Here is a 17,718-nt window from a genome sequence, read left to right on the forward strand (position 1 = left end):
TAAACTCAAGCAAAAAACAATTGTTTGGTTTGTGACGACTGTTATGAATAGATCAGGCATGAAAAAAAATTAAGGAAAGGGAAATAAAATGGAATGTAACAAGTAAGTTTATGATTTTTTTTTCTATGCTTTCAGTTTTGCTTACATTTTAGAAAACAATAAACCACTTGATGTTGAATGTATTCAATCGAAAATTTTTGTTTTGCCTAATTAGAATTCAAAAGAAAAAACTGTTAATTTGGTACTAGTAGCTAGCTGTCCTCTCTCAAGCCAAACAATTTTTCTAACGTGAGAAGCAATTATTATTAAGACCAAGACCAGATTTTTCAAAATTTGTTATTTATACACTACTCTTCTGAGTATAATCCAAATTGAAATTATTTATGTACTAAATACTTGTAATTGTGTTTTGGAAGTGCATGCTCATTTGTGATGCTTTTGCAAGATTATGTTGACTTTTCCCACTTCTCTGAATGTATTTTACTGTGGCAACATTGTGATGAAAGTGCCGTCTCCTGTCAATATTGGGGTAATGGAAACGTAAATTCTTAAAGTTGTTGAAAGCACCAGAAGGAATAAAAGGAATTAAAGTTAACCAAATGTAGCGTTAAAAGCTGCAAGCTGAAATAATTTTCATTACTTCATCATCATTTAAGCTCCTAAGTAATATGCAACAAATTAAACATCAGATTGAAGTTCAATACATTTCTGGAACCTAATTTAAAATCTCACTTAAGCTTTGGTAGAGATTCAATAATGTGAATTACATTGCAGAAGTATCATTCCTACAGAAATTATCGACCAATGATCTTTTTTGTGCGTGGTGAGTCTATGTAAAAAGTATCATTGCCCTTGTCAAATTATTTATTCCCCTCTGTCAATAATAGTTTATTAATTGCTCATTATAGAAAGCCATTTTAACAGTAATCTTTAAAAATTTAGAAACTGCATACCAAAAGCTTTATACATATTATTTAGACCTATATACTCTGAATTGCTGGCCTCTCTGGCTAGTCACTTAAAATGTCTCGATGGTGCATTAAATATATGTTATCATTGATACAGGATTGGAGCAATTGTCAAAGAGGAGACACTCAAAATTGTGCATACAGGTGGCTCCCTACTGATGGAGAATTTGATGACAATATTGATGAGCACCAATTGGATTTCTTGGATGAAATAGGTATGTGTGCAGGCAATTTTTTTTTCTTTAAATCAGGGACTACTTTCATAACCTACTGCATATATCTGCAACATTGGATAAGCTTTAAAGGGGAATCCAACCCAAATAAAAACTTGTTTTAAGAGGAAAAGGACAAATTAGACATGTTGATAGGTGGAAGTTTGGACAATATTGGTAATTATCACCCGTATCAGACATCTGAGCTGGTCATTTACAAAACCGTATTGCCCTACATTTTCTGAATATCGGGAAGGGTAGGTATATTGTTTGTATTTTCCTTGGTCTCAGTGCGCGTATTTACTTTGCATGCAGAGAGAAAGCAAAATATACCTTTGTATTTTCCCTGGTCTCACATCCGGGAATTTGTGGATGCGTATAAAGAGATACGCTTCATAAGGATCCGCCCACCAACAATATACGTCATAATAAAGACAACGCTGAATCCGAGCGCTTGCAAGTACGTCATAATGGTAAAGTGCAGAGCCTAGACCGATATTAACATGACACAACAGAACTCTATTTTTAAAAGAAATATCCCCATTATCATGATTTTTGCTCTAGATATCTGATTTGGATGATAATAAAAATATTGACTGGCTCTTCTTTCGGGGAACATCAAATATATTGCCCTTAAATGACCCATATTGCCCTCGTCTAAAGACTCGGGCCAATATGATTCATTTGCTGGCAATATATTTGATGTTCCCCTCAAGGCCAGTCAATATTTTATAAATATTGCATGGTACTCATGGAGACTTCAAATTGGCAGCATATGTGATGTCATAGTGATGTAAGGCAAGGACTAAATTTTCATGTACTCCTCCTATACATAAAATGGCAAAAACAAAATTAAAAGTTTTACTTCAAATTATTTTTTTCTTTCATGAGGACATGATTTACTTTAACCCAGTTGCCAATTTGAAATCTACATAGTCTTAGGGATCTCAATTCTAAAGCAGCCATAACTTTCCTAGTGCTTAGTCTGGTTTCTTTCAAACTTTCACCATTCTGTATTATTTATTTTTCTCAAGATTCAAGATTTATTAAAACAAATGATCATAGTTTTTTACAGCTGAATTGGCAAATGTTTTTTTAAAAAAGCAAGAAAATACACATGAAATTAACAAAAAAGCAAATTTCTCCTTTCCAACACAATATTTAAGACCCAAGCTGGATTCCCTCTAACATTGGAGTGAATGGGTATTTTCTAGGACTCTTGAGCATTTCGGGGGCAAAATTGCCCCAAGCCCCCTGTATGTCTGTATATAATATTGATATTAATCAATTTGCAATGGGTGAGTGCATCCCAGAAAATAGGGAAGCTGATGTTTTCATTTATTTGTTACATCATTAGCTAATGATTTATGATTTCTTATCTTCATTGTCTTCGGAAAGTTTAGTTTTCTGTTTTATTTTGATACCTAACATACGTTAATGCTTCGTTGAGCATGATAAGTTTTAAAAATTTCAGCGTCAAAATTCAGGTTGCGCAAAAAAATGGGTAAAGATTTTTTTAGGATATGTTCTTTAGTATGTTTCTTTCACTTTGTAGGATTCCAGCTGATTCAAACTTGAAATTTCTGTGCAAATCATACCTGTCAGGCTCAGTTTTATTGATCCTACAGAAATCTGCCTGTTGAGGCTATTGCATTTGGTCTCCGCTGGTGTCGAATATGAAACCAAAATATGATTTGATATCTATCCCTGCAAATGGGACAGACTGTATAATGGTAATGTATGTACATGTAGGAGTGGCAGCTGAAAGTTTTGAGTACCGGTATAACGTATAAAAAGGATTAACACATGAAGACCAGCTTTGATCCTTAAAATTTTTCACATTTCTTAATCCTACCCACCAAATTTTGGTAAATATCCAATTCTTCTACTGCCAACTCGTCCACTCAACTCATGGCCTACCTTCATTTAGTCTAATGCCATTCTGTCCATAAATATTTTGTCTAACAACCATTTGGTCCAATCATCACTTTGTCTAATCACCTGTTTGTCTATGACCATTTTGTCTCATAACCAGTTGGTCTAATATCCGTTTTATTTTCATTCACTTTACCCAATTAACACTTAGTCTAATTATACCAAATGGACTAAATGCAGAGCTGCCAAGTAGTATGATTTTCCCGTATTTCATACGGAAATCAATTTGAAATACGGCAGTACGCTTTTTCATGATAAAATACGGGAAAAAAACAAATTAGAGAAGAAAAGGTATTGTTCGCCCCACAAAGCATCTGGGAGCTTTCGGGCGGAGATGAAAAAATGGCAGCCATGTGTTGCTGCCCTCTATGTTCAATGAGTTTTGCTTTCATCAAGGCTTCAATATTAGAATTTTCGATATCCTGGCGAATCAATGCAGGCGACAAGTTCCGAGCGCACTCACATAGATTACAAGCGCAAAGCAGTGGCTCAAATCGCGATATATAGCAACTGGTAAATACGTCTGTAAGGATGATGACATCATCCAAGATGGCAATAACGTTGACCAACAAAAGGATCGAAGACGACGATGTTTCGATCATCATTTGAAAGGAATTAGCGGTAACTGTGATCTAAGGTACGATATTTCTCAATTTCATACATTTTTCAGTAAGTATGGATGCAATTTATTTTTCAAAATGTCACATTTTATGTACAAAAAAAACGATTGGAAAATCAGGTTTCCGCCGAAAGTCAGATCTAACGTTACTGCTAATTTAGTATGTTGTCTGTATGTACGGGCCTCCAAGCTCTTCAGTCTATGTATTGGTGAGTGAGCCAACGCAGTTCAGCGGAACAACGAAAATACAGAGACTGAAGCTTTTGATCTCGTGTGGGGCGCAAATGTAAGAAGTGATATCTCACATGGTAAAAATACAGATTTTTTTGTCAAAATACTGATTAGGGGGGATAAAAATAGAGAAAATGCAAAATGCAACTTGGCAGCTCTGTAAATGGCTATTGGACCAACTGGTTATTAGACGAAATGGAGAGAGGACAAAATGGCAATTAGACCAAATTTCTTGGTCATAGCTATATTGAGTCTGATTTTACAGGTCCCTGTATCATAGGTCCGTATTCTGAAGTCGGGTTTAACTTAGACCATGGTCTAACTCTGTTAAAATTGTGGGAAGCCAAAAGTGTCAAAATTTCTATTAAACTGTATGTTTCTTATGTTTACTGTGCTCTTTCCTGATTCATCGATGGTGAAGACAATCTATACCTTCTTAAAAATTATGAATGATTTGAGAGCCAAATGAGCTGAAATAAAATATCTCTACAGTTAGTGATTAATGAAACAATTGGCTATCCATACTTAAACCACAACTTAAACCTGAGTTTAAGTTAAACCCAACTTCAGAATGCAGGCCATAATGTCTAATGAAAAATGAATAAACTTGTCTGCTCCTTGGTCTCGGACTGAAAGTGATAAACAAAAGTCTCATCCGTAGTCACAACTCACTCAAAATAATTGGATGGGTCACCATCAAAGGGTGCCAGGTCTCAGCTGGGGTATACCTTTCACCTGCAGAAACTTCATGACAGCTCGATACCCTAGTTTGTCCACTTTACACCTGATACAGAAGTTTAGGAACCTGTAAAATAAGACTAGATGACCAATAAATTTGGTGGGTGAGATTAAGAAATGCGAAATATTTTATCACATCTTTGGTCTTCTTTGTTTAATCCTTTCTATGTTAGGCTGAAAGCTGTTCAGAATTGATCCTCATATGTTGCGTTGTACATAAATGATTTCTTTCACTGTAATCAAAGGGCTTTAATAGCTTGGAACTTTTATGGTTTCATTTATATTTTATGTAATATTCACATTTCAAATTAATCAACTGTAGTGTGGGCTCAATTTTATTGGTCATATACCCTGATATGTCTTACGTTGGTCAGATAAATAATTTTCACTCATGGTGTAGTGTGTTTTTTTTTAATTCTTTTGGGCCCAGTATAATGAAGCATGCAATTGATTGCACTACTGATTGCAATAAGCCAGTTCGTAGTTCCTTTCTGCGCATGATCAAAAGATTCTACGCATGATCAGAAGAAGGTCATTTGTACTAAAGTGACATGGTGCTTTAAAATCTAATGAGATAAGCACCAACTTTGATGTCTTGATTATTCATATATTTTGAATTGTCGTTTTCATTTACATCCACAAAAAACAACAATGCTTCCACGAACGACTGGTATTTCACAGTTTGCCAAGTACATTGTGCAACATGCTAATATATACATTCAAAGTAGGAATGCAACAAATACTTTCATACAGTGTTCATTGGTGTGCAATTCTAGTCACCTGGTCTATTCAATTTCTTCATCCTGCTATGTAAGGCAAGCTTACGTAATATCTTGCTTTGAAATCTGCCTATCATGATGAAAGAAATGAAAGGTCATTTGACCAAAATTGCCCATGAAGTAACTACGAACTGGTCTATTGTAACTGGATGGCTAAGCAGACTTTAAAAAAAATAGGATTTCTGCCTTCTATTTTGTCATTAAGTTTGATTTTTTTTTGCCTGTCAGAAAATCTTTGCCCCCCCCCCCCTTCTGGTCAATCCAAGGTATGCCCTTGGCATTGACTGATTACCCGGTAATTGCTTAATATTCATTCTCAGTTGTGCTATGGAGTGTAAATATATAGTGAATATTTGTATTTTAGTTTTTCATTTGTAAACAAATTTGAATTTCAATATGAATTTTAGCAAGTTAAGGCTTCATCCCACTGCACTTATGGATGCAGAGAGGATGTAAAACGGAAAAGAATCTTGCCATCCGTTGGGAAAAGTTATGTATCTGTTGTGTACTCCTTGCATACATGTTTCATACACTCTATATCCATCAAGCATCCTTTCAATGTGATTTCATTGTTAGCCCATTTTTGTCCATTGTCTGGAGAGGATGAAAACAGATGGAGCCACCCTGAAATTTTGCTTGTCCGCTGTGTCCGTTATGAAAACGTTTTGTGTCCATCAGCCAGTGGGACCAGGCCTTAAGATGGAACTTAAATTTCATGCATATTGTTATTACAGGCTCGTCTCTTCATAATCAAGTTGATGATGAAATTGAAGTGTTCCGATCCAGTCTCCATTCCATGATAAGCAGACAGCATCACCAGTGCAGACAGCTATGGAATCAAGAACTAGAGGAATCGTTCTCAAAGATGGTCCCTTCACATATGGTTTCTGATGAACAGGTAAATTAGGGATCATGTGAAAGGGGGGGGGGATGGGGGGACTCTGCCAGGCTGTGCCTTATATAATTCCATTTAAAATACATTGTAGATAATAAACTATAGATTGATGATTTTAATGAATGCCTGGCTGATTGATTAGTTGAATTAACGAATGACCCAGGACAAATTCCAATTGAAACCCATTGAATTTTCGGTTGGTTTTAATTGGTGTCCATTGGTTTCAATTTGGGTTCAATTGTTAGCAATGGGTTTCAATAGGTCAAATGGGTCCAAATTAGATACCAGGTCCTATTGTAGGGTCAATAGGTCTCAATTGGGCCAACTGGCCCCATTAGAATTTAACGTGGGGACCAATTGAAGACCAATTATAATGAATGAATGATTGATTGAATGAATGAATGAATGAATGCATGAACGAATGGATGAATGAATTAAAGAATGAATGAAGAAATGAATGAACAATGGAGGAATGAAAGAAGCAATGGATGAATGAGTAAATATATGAATCAAGAACTAGAATAATCATTCTCAAAGATTGTCCCTTCACATATGGTTTCTGATGATCAGGTAATAAGGGATCATGTGAAAGGGGGGGGGGGGACTCAGCCAGGCTGTGTCTTATGATTCCATTTGATATACACTGTAAATGATAAACTATAAATTAATAATTTTAATGAATGGTTGGTTGAATGAATAAGTACATGAATGAATGGATGGATGGATGGATGAATGGATGGATGGATGAATGATTGAATGAAAAAATAAATTAGAATTTAATGTGGGGACAATTGAAGATCAATTATAATGAATGAATGATTGATTGAATGAATGAATGCATGAACGAATGGATGAATGAATAAATGAATTAAAGAATGAATGAAGAAATGAATGAACAATGGAGGTATGAAAGAAGCAATGAGTGAATTAATGAATCAAGAACTAGAAGAATCATTCTTAAAGATAGTCCCTTCACATATTTTTTCAGATGAACAAGTAATAAGCGATCATATGGCAAGGGCTCAATTGTGTCTGATGAACTATGTACATGTAAATTGATAATTTTAATGAATGCTGGAATGATTGATTGGTTGAGTGATTGAATGAATGGATGGATGGATGGATGAATGAATAGGTGAATGATTGAATGAGTGAGTGAATTGATTGAATGGATGATAAATGAATGATATTTTTTTACGTTTTCCCTTTCTTATTCTCCTCCCATTATCTTCCACATCCCTGATATATTCATGCAGTCTTCTGGTCAAAGTCCATGTCAGACGGTACCTCACAACCCTAGCTCACAAGATACGTGGTCATCAGGTAAGTCCTGATGCCAGGGGTGCAATCGAGGCAAACCTCGATGCCATATTTTGCCATCGGCCTGAGTCTCATGTACAAAATCTATGGGAGACGTTTTTTCCAGCGGCCTCGTGAATCCAAAGCCCAGGGAGGGGTGGGGCACTCGACCAAAAAAGTGGTGGGGATGTGCCACAGGCGAGACAAAAAACGCGGGCCTTGGGAGCGGGCTTACTGTTAAAAGGAGGGTCCTCGGAATGGGCTTCGGAACTACAAATGTTTGTGAAAACGGAGGTCCTTAGAACGGATCGCCTGCGTGTGAGTGCTTATGCATCCCTATGGAACAGGCATGCATGCATGATGCAGCTAGCCCGACGGCACAGCCGCCGAGTGTGCTCGCATAGAGGTGATGGTCGGACAGCGCTCTGTGGCCACTTTTCACCAAAATTGCGGCTTATTGTTGCAGATCAATGCAAGCGTAACAGCGTAACAAGAAATATGCGAAGCTTTGTAGCGGATTTCTTCTTTTTTTCTCAAGAAGAAAATGCTATGCTTTGGAGCGTTTTTTTTTCTATTTCTCAATAAGACAAAAATGCTATGCCTTGGAACGGAAATTTGAGTGTAAAAATGGGGGTCCTCTCCGTGGCACATACCCACTTTGCATTATATACTGAGTGCCCCCCCCCCCCCGATCCAAAGTCCCGGCCTCGACTTCATCCCTGCCTGTTGATGAAAGGTTTATTGATCTACACCCGCTCCATCTACCCTACCGTTTGCGCTCCTCCCATATGGTCTAAGCCTACATGTAGTACATCTATAACCAGCTTGTCAACTAACCATTTGGTCTAATTGCCACTTTGCCATTTTTCCACTCTATTTGATTTACAGTCAGGCTTCATGCATTTTGTCTGATTTTCAATTTGGTCTAACACCACTAAATCTATGTGGTGAACCGTTTAGTAAAAAAGAAAGAATTAGACAAATTGGAAATTAGACCTATTGGGCATTAGACCAAATGAGAAGTAGGATAAATTGGTATAGACCTTATGCATATGACATCATAATATCATAGTGCCCTCCCTCAGAGGATATAGGAATATGTGTAAACAAGAATTGTCAGAGATGTGCAAGCAGCAGATCACCAACATATGCAAGGCAATGGCTTCAGCCTCTAAGATGGCGGTGAAATGACATCTCTGCATAAGGTCTATTAGACCAAGTGTATAGTAGACCAAATGGCAATTAGATCTAATTGATAGTAGACCGACTGGTTATGGACCATGAGGTATTAGACTATCAGAGTAGTAGACCAACTGCTTGTAGAACAAGTCTTCTACACCACATTGACCAATCATAGAAGATAATGTGTTCATATCTACTGCTGAAAGTTATGTCAGAATAATATAATAGAGAGAGAGGGGGAGAGAGAGAATGATAACAATGATAATGACAATACTGATCATCATCGTTATCAATTATTCAAAGACAGGAAGACAAAGAAAGTGGATTGGTACCATACCGACGACATGACAAAATGATGTGTGAGGGTTGGGTGGATGGGAAAAGAAAGCATGCAGGACAAAGAACCAAGACGTTTTGCATGATCATGAATGGAAACATTCACCTGGGCCCTGTCTTACAAAGAGTTAAGATTGATCCAATCGATCGTGATTCTATGGAAATCCATCAGTGTCATAATTTTTTCTACCAAAAAATTTGCATAATGTCCTTCGTAAACGAAAATCACAGTAAATTTTCAAGAAAAAACAATGAATGCATGCATATATACATCATAGAGAATATTTTACATAAACATGCAAAATAGATGTTGACGTTGCTGGCCGTCAATACCTGTGATTGATCCTATCGATAGTTACTCTTTGTATGATGGGGCCCAGGAAACTGAAACAAAATCTCAAGACAGGAAAGAATTGAAATAATGACTTTTTTTTCTGTAATGGACATGTCACACTAATACAACAGAAATGATGATGAATCACAATACTATTCTTTGAAACACCTTGTTTAAATAGATATAATTTCATGATAGAATAATATCCGAGATAGCAGCATGACGGTGATGATAATGTTGATAATAAGCAGGAATATGACTATCATATCAAAATGAATAAATAATCTATGCCATGTATATTTCAAGGAACATTTAAAGAGAGATTGTGCTAGAAAGAATAAGTGAAATTTCAAGAGGCAAGGAGCTAACTACTACACTGTGTCCTACATTAACCACTTCACTGCTGATTGCCATAATGTGTATACAACCACTCTGCTGAGCCAATTTAATACCCATTCAAATTTCACTACATGGCAAGCTTCTATAAATCACAGGGGAAGTCCCGAGAATTTTTTGTTATAGCGCCATCTGTTGTCCAAATCCGCAGTTTTGGCAGTCCTTAAGCTATTTCCACCATAGGGGTATTACAGCGCGATGCTGACACTTAAGCAAGTAATATCACGTGGTCTGCACAGAATGCAAACTAGCCAAGCACGTAATATTGCGTGGCCCACAGCCAAGTGGATAAAGTGCTCTAATAAAACTTTAATGTGACATTGACATTAACCTTTGACCTTAATCTGATTGGCCCATTTGAAATACTTTGCATAATATTCTCTTTGACGTGCTTACCATTGTTGTTGCATGTTTAAGATTTCAGTTGTTTATCTATGATCACAATGTCCAGTGGTTTTTATGCCAAAAGCATATCTTTTCACACTCCTTTTTATTATTTTTTCTCCTACCGTGTACATGCTGTCCATATGTTTTTGTGCAATAAATTTGTTTAACAAGAACCAATGAGAAGAGTTTTCAAACAGAAAATGATAACAGTTTTAGATGATCCCGTGGCATTGGTTGTTGTAGTGTTACTGTAATATGTGTATTGCTAACTTTCCTATGAAGATTTGTGTTCATGTCATGATACTGTGACATAATATTTCTGGAAATTGAATAAACCTCAAGATATTTCTCTTTTAATGCAGAAATTTTCCACAGCTCCTCAGATCAGCCAAGAATGTAAGTCATTTTAACACCATTTTTGTCTCACCTGCTAAGCAAAGTGAGACTATAGGCGCCGCTTTTCCGACGGCGACGGCGGCGTCAACATCAAATCTTAACCTGAGGTTAAGTTTTTGAAATGTCATCATAACTTAGAAAATATATGGACCTAGTTCATGAAACTTGGACATAAGGTTAATCAAGTATCACTGAACATCCTGCATGAGTTTCACGTAACATGACCAAGGTCAAAGGTCATTTAGGGCAGGGTTGGCGGATTTAAATCACGTTGATTTAAATCGTGATTTAAATCGCGATTTAAATCACCATGATTTTTTTAAAAAAATCATTGATTTAAATCACTTCCATTGAAAAATGTACAAATCATGGACAAAGTATTTGTTCAATGCAGTTTTAATTCTTCAAGTCAACTGAAAAACTTTGAATTAACTTTATATCAATAAAAGATCAACAAAGTCTTCATATCTACTGAAAACAAATTAAAATCAAATTAATAAAATCAGGTAATTCCTTAAAAACTACAGATGTATGTTGTCAATAGGTACTCATTTTTGTAAATTATGTTGAGTTTTTCTTCTGAAATTTTACATTCTTTGTCAGTTATTATTAGTCAATTTCTTTCTTAACATAAAGTTTTCACATAATCCAAAGACTTTCAGAGAGCAGTTTGTAAAAAAAATATATAATATATAAAAGTCAATGAGAAAAGGTTTGTTGGCAGTTTTCCAGTTTTGATCCTTCGCCTACACTTAACTACTTCTGTCATGTAAAATAAAAAAATGATACCTGCATGTAATCAACATATTTAACATGCCTCTTATTTCGTATTGTTACATTTATCATACATTTGATGTTTTAAATAACATAATTATAAAAATCACATTAACATAATGTAGTACAGTCATAATTTGACTGTTGAGAAAAGCTTTCTCTTATAAACCGTTTAAGTCACTGCAGCCCATTTTATGTTCAGTGCTACAAATAATGGAAGTTTTGTATCTGCATGTAATAATGGAAAGAGCTCTATAACAACAATTTGCAAAACTCAGAATAAACATTTAACACTGCATTTTAATGTTAAGATGCAGGTACTTCAGTTACAATCATTGGCAGTTGTAAGCTGTGTCTCATTTAAAATAAAATACTTCTTTTTGTAATACATATGTTGTAATTTAAGCAGTTTTGCAGTTTCTATCCTTTAAGTTAAAAGTAAGTAGATTTTTTTTCATACTTCATGGATCAAACAGATTTTTTTGTAGAGAATATGGGAATAAATTGTAGATTAATGTAAAAATATCACAGTAACAGAATGTAGTATAGTCACCCTTTGACTAAGCTATCTCCTATATTGTTCTCCAAAACTGAGAGTTTTGCATCTATATCTGTAGCAAGAGAAGAGCTTTTTATCAAACTAAAAAGATCCTAAACATATACAGTTGTAGTCTCTCTTTGACTATTGTAAAGCTGTGACTAATTGAAAAAAATCATTGATTTGAATTATTTCTCTTACAATATACATGAATACTAGTAATTGGCAAAGGGTTTGTTGGCAGTTTTGATAAGGGATTTTTTCTCTTGGATTTTTTAAATATTTGAACGAAAAATCCCAGAGGGGAATTTTCTCTACTCACTGGGAATTCCCTACATGGAATATTCCTTCATAGGCCTATGTATGATAGAATTAAGTTCAGATACATGATTCCTCAAATTTATTTTTAATTGTCCATTTTTACTGGATTTTAATTACAAAATATGTGGTTAAGAACAATATTAGGGGTGAAATGTATAACATCAATATTGATGTCATTGTAAGAGTAAGGGGGGGGGGGGATAATTACCCTTTTTTTCGAAGGAACTTTTAAAAAATCAAAAAAATAAAAAAAATCTGATTTAAATAAAAAAAATCTGATTTAAATCAAATAAATCCGATTTTTTTGATTTTTTTTAAAAAATCAAAAAAATCGCCAACCCTGATTTAGGGTCAATGAACTTAGACCATGTTGGAGGAATCAACATCGAAATCTTAACCTGAGGTTAAGTTTTTGAAATGTCATCATAACTTAGAAAATATATGGACCTAGTTCATGAAACTTGGACATAAGGTTAATCAAGTATCACTGAACATCCTGCATGAGTTTCACGTCACATGACCAAGGTCAAAGGTCATTTAGGGTCAATGAACTTTGGCCGAATTGGGGATATCTGTTGAATTCCCATCATAACTTTGAAAGTTTATGGATCTGATTCATGAAACTTGGACATGATAGTAATCAAGCATCACTGAAAATTTTGTGCAAGTTTCAGGTCTCATGATTAAGGTCAAAGGTCATTTAGGGTCAATGAACTTTGGCAGAATCGGGGGTATCTGTTGAATTACCATCATAACTTTGAAAGTTTATTGGTCTAGTTCATTAAACTTGGACATTAGAGTAATCAAGTATCACTGAACATCCTGTGCGCGTTTCAGGTCACATGACCAAGGTCAAAGGTCAATGAACTTTGGCCGAATTGGGTGTATCTGTTGAATTACCATCATAACTTTGAAATTTTATGGATCTGATTCATGAAACTTGTACATAAGAGTAATCAAGTATCACTGAACATCCTGTTCGAGTTTCAGGTTACATGATCAAGGTCAAAGGTCATGTAAGGTCAATGAACTTTGGCTATGTTGGGGTTTTTTGTTGAATAACCATCATATCTCTGTAAGTTTATTAGTCTAGTTCATAAAAAAGCAAAATAAGAGTAACAATGTATCACTGAACACTTTGTGCGAGTTAGAGTAGTATTCAAAGTGAGCACTGCTGCTATATTGAACCTCGTGATGCAGGTGAGTCGGCCAGAGGCATTCCACTTGTTCTTTATATAAAGTGTGGGGGGTCAGAGCTTTAAAAATATTATGCATTATGGAAATTAAAAAGCAACTTGATTGATATGATGGGTTAATTTGCATATTGTAAGTGGTCCAATGCTGAGGGCTCTTTATCTGTATTGAATTGAGTTGAATTAAACTTCATTGTCCCTTTAGGCGCATAACAAATTAAATGTTTGAAATATAAAATAAAATTTATGAATGAGATCATAAATGAAAGGGTTGATATTTTGAAACAGTTGATTATTAAATTACATGTAAGTAATTGGCCATACATTCAATGAGTCAACAATAAATCATGATTCATTTACAAAAGATGTAAATTTTACAAAGTGTTTAGTATGAACTGTAAATTCCAGATATTTAGAGTCATGAATCTTACACATTAGGACCTAGACCCTCAAATGGCCCATTTGATAGGGGGATATTTTCAAGGTCTTATCTGAGTTTTATGCAGGTTGGGTGTTCCAAATTGTACTTTTGTAATCAAGTAATTTAGTGGTGGTGGTTTCACCAGACTGTGTTATGCACAATTAGTGATAAAGATTACAAACAGTTTGTGATTACTTCAATCATTCTCAGGTTTAGAATGATCCCAATTCCCATCACATAAACTAAACAAATACAATCAATCTCTGAGATTGATTTAGCTTAGATAAATCTTGAATTCATTCTTTTATAACAAGCAAAGTTGTATTTAAAAAAAGAAAAAAATCTCAAACTCACATCATACATGCTATGTAGTATTTTATGATATACATTCATAGACAAAATGTGGCACTTTGAATAAAGACTTAATTGTTTTTTCCATTTTTCTATGACAGAGAAGCCATGTCAACCTCTACTTCCAGCATCCATGGTGATGAGGGGTCAATGCACTTTGTACCAAGTCTAGGATCTAGTAGCAGCAACGAGTAAGAGATGCTCTTGGCAGTGTTTCATACTGAGCAGTTTAAACTTGTGTGATGTTTTTAAGAAGTGAAATGTGTACATGAATGATAATAAGTTCATGAATTATAATTTGAAAAAAAAAAATCCAGTGATTTTCACTGACTAATCTTGGCCCCGTTTTACAAAGGGTTGCAATCGATTTAATCAATCACAACTATGGAAAGCCAGCAACGTCAACATGTAAAGTGCATGCTTGTTCAAAATATTTTCTACATCATATTGTATATTCATGCATTTTTCATTGTTTTCTTGAAAATCCTGTATGCTTCTCTTTGTTTGCAAAGGATATTGTGCAAATTTCCTGTATAAGAAAGTATTACATTGATGGATTTCCATATTTGATTTGATTTATTGATTTCCATTTCACAATTGTACATATAACAAGGTCGGAAATACTACAAGACATAATATGATATATATAACATAATCTTAGATTTAAAGAACACAATTCAACATTTGTATTTAAAAGTAAAACGGTTAAAGGTTGATCAGATTAATTTAACTCTTTGTAAGACAGGGCCCTGGTGGGTGTTTCATAAAGCTGTTTGTAAGTTAAGAACAGCTTTATGAAACAGCCCCCTGGTCTTGGCCAATCACATGCAAGGATTTCAGTAGCTTATAACAGTGGAAATTAATGACTCTTTGTTTCATGAAATGCTCCCGTGTTGTCTCTAATTCTTCTTTTTCCTGTTTATACTACTCCCTATTTCTCTCACTGTATGTTTGTTATATTTTTTTTTTCACCAGGCAAAAAAATTAACATTTCCAGATAAGAATTCGTACTAGGACCGAAGAAAAAAAATATATGAAGTGCAGAGTCCCTTAGATAAAAAGTAGATGATAAATTTGTTGAAGTAAAACATGGCTCGAAATAATTAAAACATTCAAAATATTGTTTTGAGAACAGAAACCAAAACAATGTGTTTGCATCTATAGTTGGTTGCGGAATTTCCATTCATTGCCCTATCACTTTATACAGTTGCATTGATTATGAAATGCACAAAGCATGTAATTATTAGATGAAACACAAGGCTTCACACGCAATCAAACTATTGCTAACACGGTAAAACACCTGTTCATGACAAAATTTTAAAAGCTACATTTAAACTAGATTGGTGATCTGTCATTGGTGGGAAGACCTCATTATCTTTCTTTTCCATTTATTTCATGTCGGTTTCTTTCTAATGTTTTTTCTAATTTTTCCTCTTTCTCCTTTTTTTTATCTCTCTCTCTTTCCCTTTCTTTCTCTTCCAATTTTCTTTTCATTCTCATTTGTTTTTTCTTTTGTTTTCCCATCACACAGGTTGTCTTTAGAAGCGGAGATGAATAGGTTGACCGTTCAGCTTCTTACATCTGCACTCACCATAAGCAATGCCCTACACAGACAGGAATACGCTACATGAACAATACACACATCAGTCCTACATGCTTTCCGTCTTCCAGATGTAGGGGGCAGAGGGCGCCCCCTACCCCTAAATTCTTCGCATTGTTGAACGAAGAACAGTGACCCCAATACTCTTCGTAATGGACACATTTATCACCTGGATTAAGAGTGGCAAGTTCAGAATATTGTCTTGCCTGACGACCCTGACCGACACCAATTCCTTTCTAAGACTTGATCTATTAAGACAAGATCTACAAAATATCTGTGCCTTTCACTTGGTTATGATGAAGATGAATGGACACATTTATCACCTGGATTAAGAGTGGCAAGTTCAGAATATTGTCTTGCCTGACGACCCTGACCGACACCAATTCCTCTCTAAGACTTGATCTATTAAGACAAGATCTACAAAATATCTGTACCTTTCACTTGGTTATGATGAAGAGAGAGATGGAGAGAAAGAGATAACACGTCAGAGCCCCATCTTACAAAAAGAGTTACGATTGATATGATCAACCACAACTATGGAAAGCCGGCAACGTCAACATCTAAAATGCATGTTTGTTCAAAATATTTTATAGATGTATAATCATACATTCATTGTTTTCTTGAAAATTCAGTGTGCTTCTCTCTTTTTCTTTTTTTTTTACAAAGGACATCATAAAAAAATTATGACACTGTTAGATTTCTTGTGTGTGGAGGAGCCGTGGTGTAGTGGTTCTGACTCTCGCCTTGTAAACAGAGGGTCGTGTGTTCGAATCCCACCATGGTCTGGCGTCCTTTGGCAAGGCGTTAATCCACACTTTGCCACTCTCCACCCAGGTGCTAAATGGGTACCTGATAGGATGTGAAAGTCATTGTAGCTTGTCCAGCGTACTGTGTGCGCCTCACCGGCAACTGACTGGAATACTCCCCAGGGAGTGGAGGATGTGCTTACATTGTGTGCGGGAATGACTGATTGAATCCGATGACTGGGGTAATAATATATCTGTAAAGCGCTTAGACACGTTCCGATGTATTAAGCGCTATATAAAAAGTGGATTATTACTATTATTATTAGTCTAAGATGATGTGAACAATTTGAGTAAGAGAAATTGAAAGTGGAAGATAGAAGAATGTAACACAAAGCTTAGGAATGATAGTAAAACATTTTTAACGATCGATTACATTGATTGCAAGTACAATCAGTCGTAAAAATCAAGCGTACAATTAATTGCTAACTTTTTTGTTACGCGATCAATCGTAACTCAGTATATTAATACTGCGGGTAAAATCTAGAAATAACGTTTCCAGAGCTGACAACGTGTTAACGGTCTTTAACATGTGAAAGGTGCAATGTCAGGCATTCTGCTTCAGAGAGAAGCAATGTAAAAGGTATGTTGAGATGTGATATTGTGAAAATGTTAGTGATGCTGAACTTGTTTGACAGGTGATGTCATGGTCAGAAGAAGATATGGAGCTCTTTTTTAAGGGATGGCGTTAAAGTAAATTGAAAAAAATACAATTCAATAAACTATTTAAAATCCACTTATTATTTGGATAAAGCTTGGGTCATGATGTGTATTGTACTCAAATATCATCTGACATGCCGTTATTATAGAAGTGTAGTAGCGATTGAATCATTTTTCATCAGCTGATTCTCAGAATTAAATATTTAATTCTTAGGTATTTAGCGCCCCCTCTCGACTATGTTTTTATCATCTTTAATCTGGTCCTTTGAAGATTTACACATTTACAATTTGATTTCGGAAAGCCGTAGACAATGATTATATCCTAAAATTTTCAGCCCATTGCCTGCTTA

At 35.3% G+C, this 17,718-nt stretch overlaps 1 protein-coding gene across 1 annotated transcript; it reads left to right on the forward strand.

The window, feature by feature from the left end:
- The first annotated feature begins 6,226 nt into the window (after window positions 1–6,226).
- On the forward strand, window positions 6,227–16,425 carry LOC121412769. The gene is made up of 5 exons (XM_041605539.1): window positions 6,227–6,380; window positions 7,634–7,700; window positions 10,674–10,707; window positions 14,407–14,496; window positions 15,837–16,425. Exons 1-5 carry the CDS (start codon window positions 6,279–6,281, stop codon window positions 15,934–15,936), a joined length of 393 nt encoding a protein of 130 aa, XP_041461473.1. The 5' UTR covers window positions 6,227–6,278; the 3' UTR covers window positions 15,937–16,425.
- The last annotated feature ends 1,293 nt before the right edge of the window (window positions 16,426–17,718 follow it).

This window comes from Lytechinus variegatus, chromosome 4 (assembly GCF_018143015.1).
Source record: "Lytechinus variegatus isolate NC3 chromosome 4, Lvar_3.0, whole genome shotgun sequence".
NCBI lineage: Eukaryota > Metazoa > Echinodermata > Echinoidea > Temnopleuroida > Toxopneustidae > Lytechinus > Lytechinus variegatus.

Coding starts and splice junctions, on each gene's coding strand:
- LOC121412769 (XM_041605539.1), top strand. CDS start 6,279: ATGATAAGCAGACAGCATCACCAGTGCAGACAGCTATGGAATCAAGAA. Junction 7,701..10,673: donor ACAAGATACGTGGTCATCAG/GTAAGTCCTGAT, acceptor CTTTTAATGCAG/AAATTTTCCACAGCTCCTCA. Junction 10,708..14,406: donor TCCTCAGATCAGCCAAGAAT/GTAAGTCATTTT, acceptor TTTCTATGACAG/AGAAGCCATGTCAACCTCTA.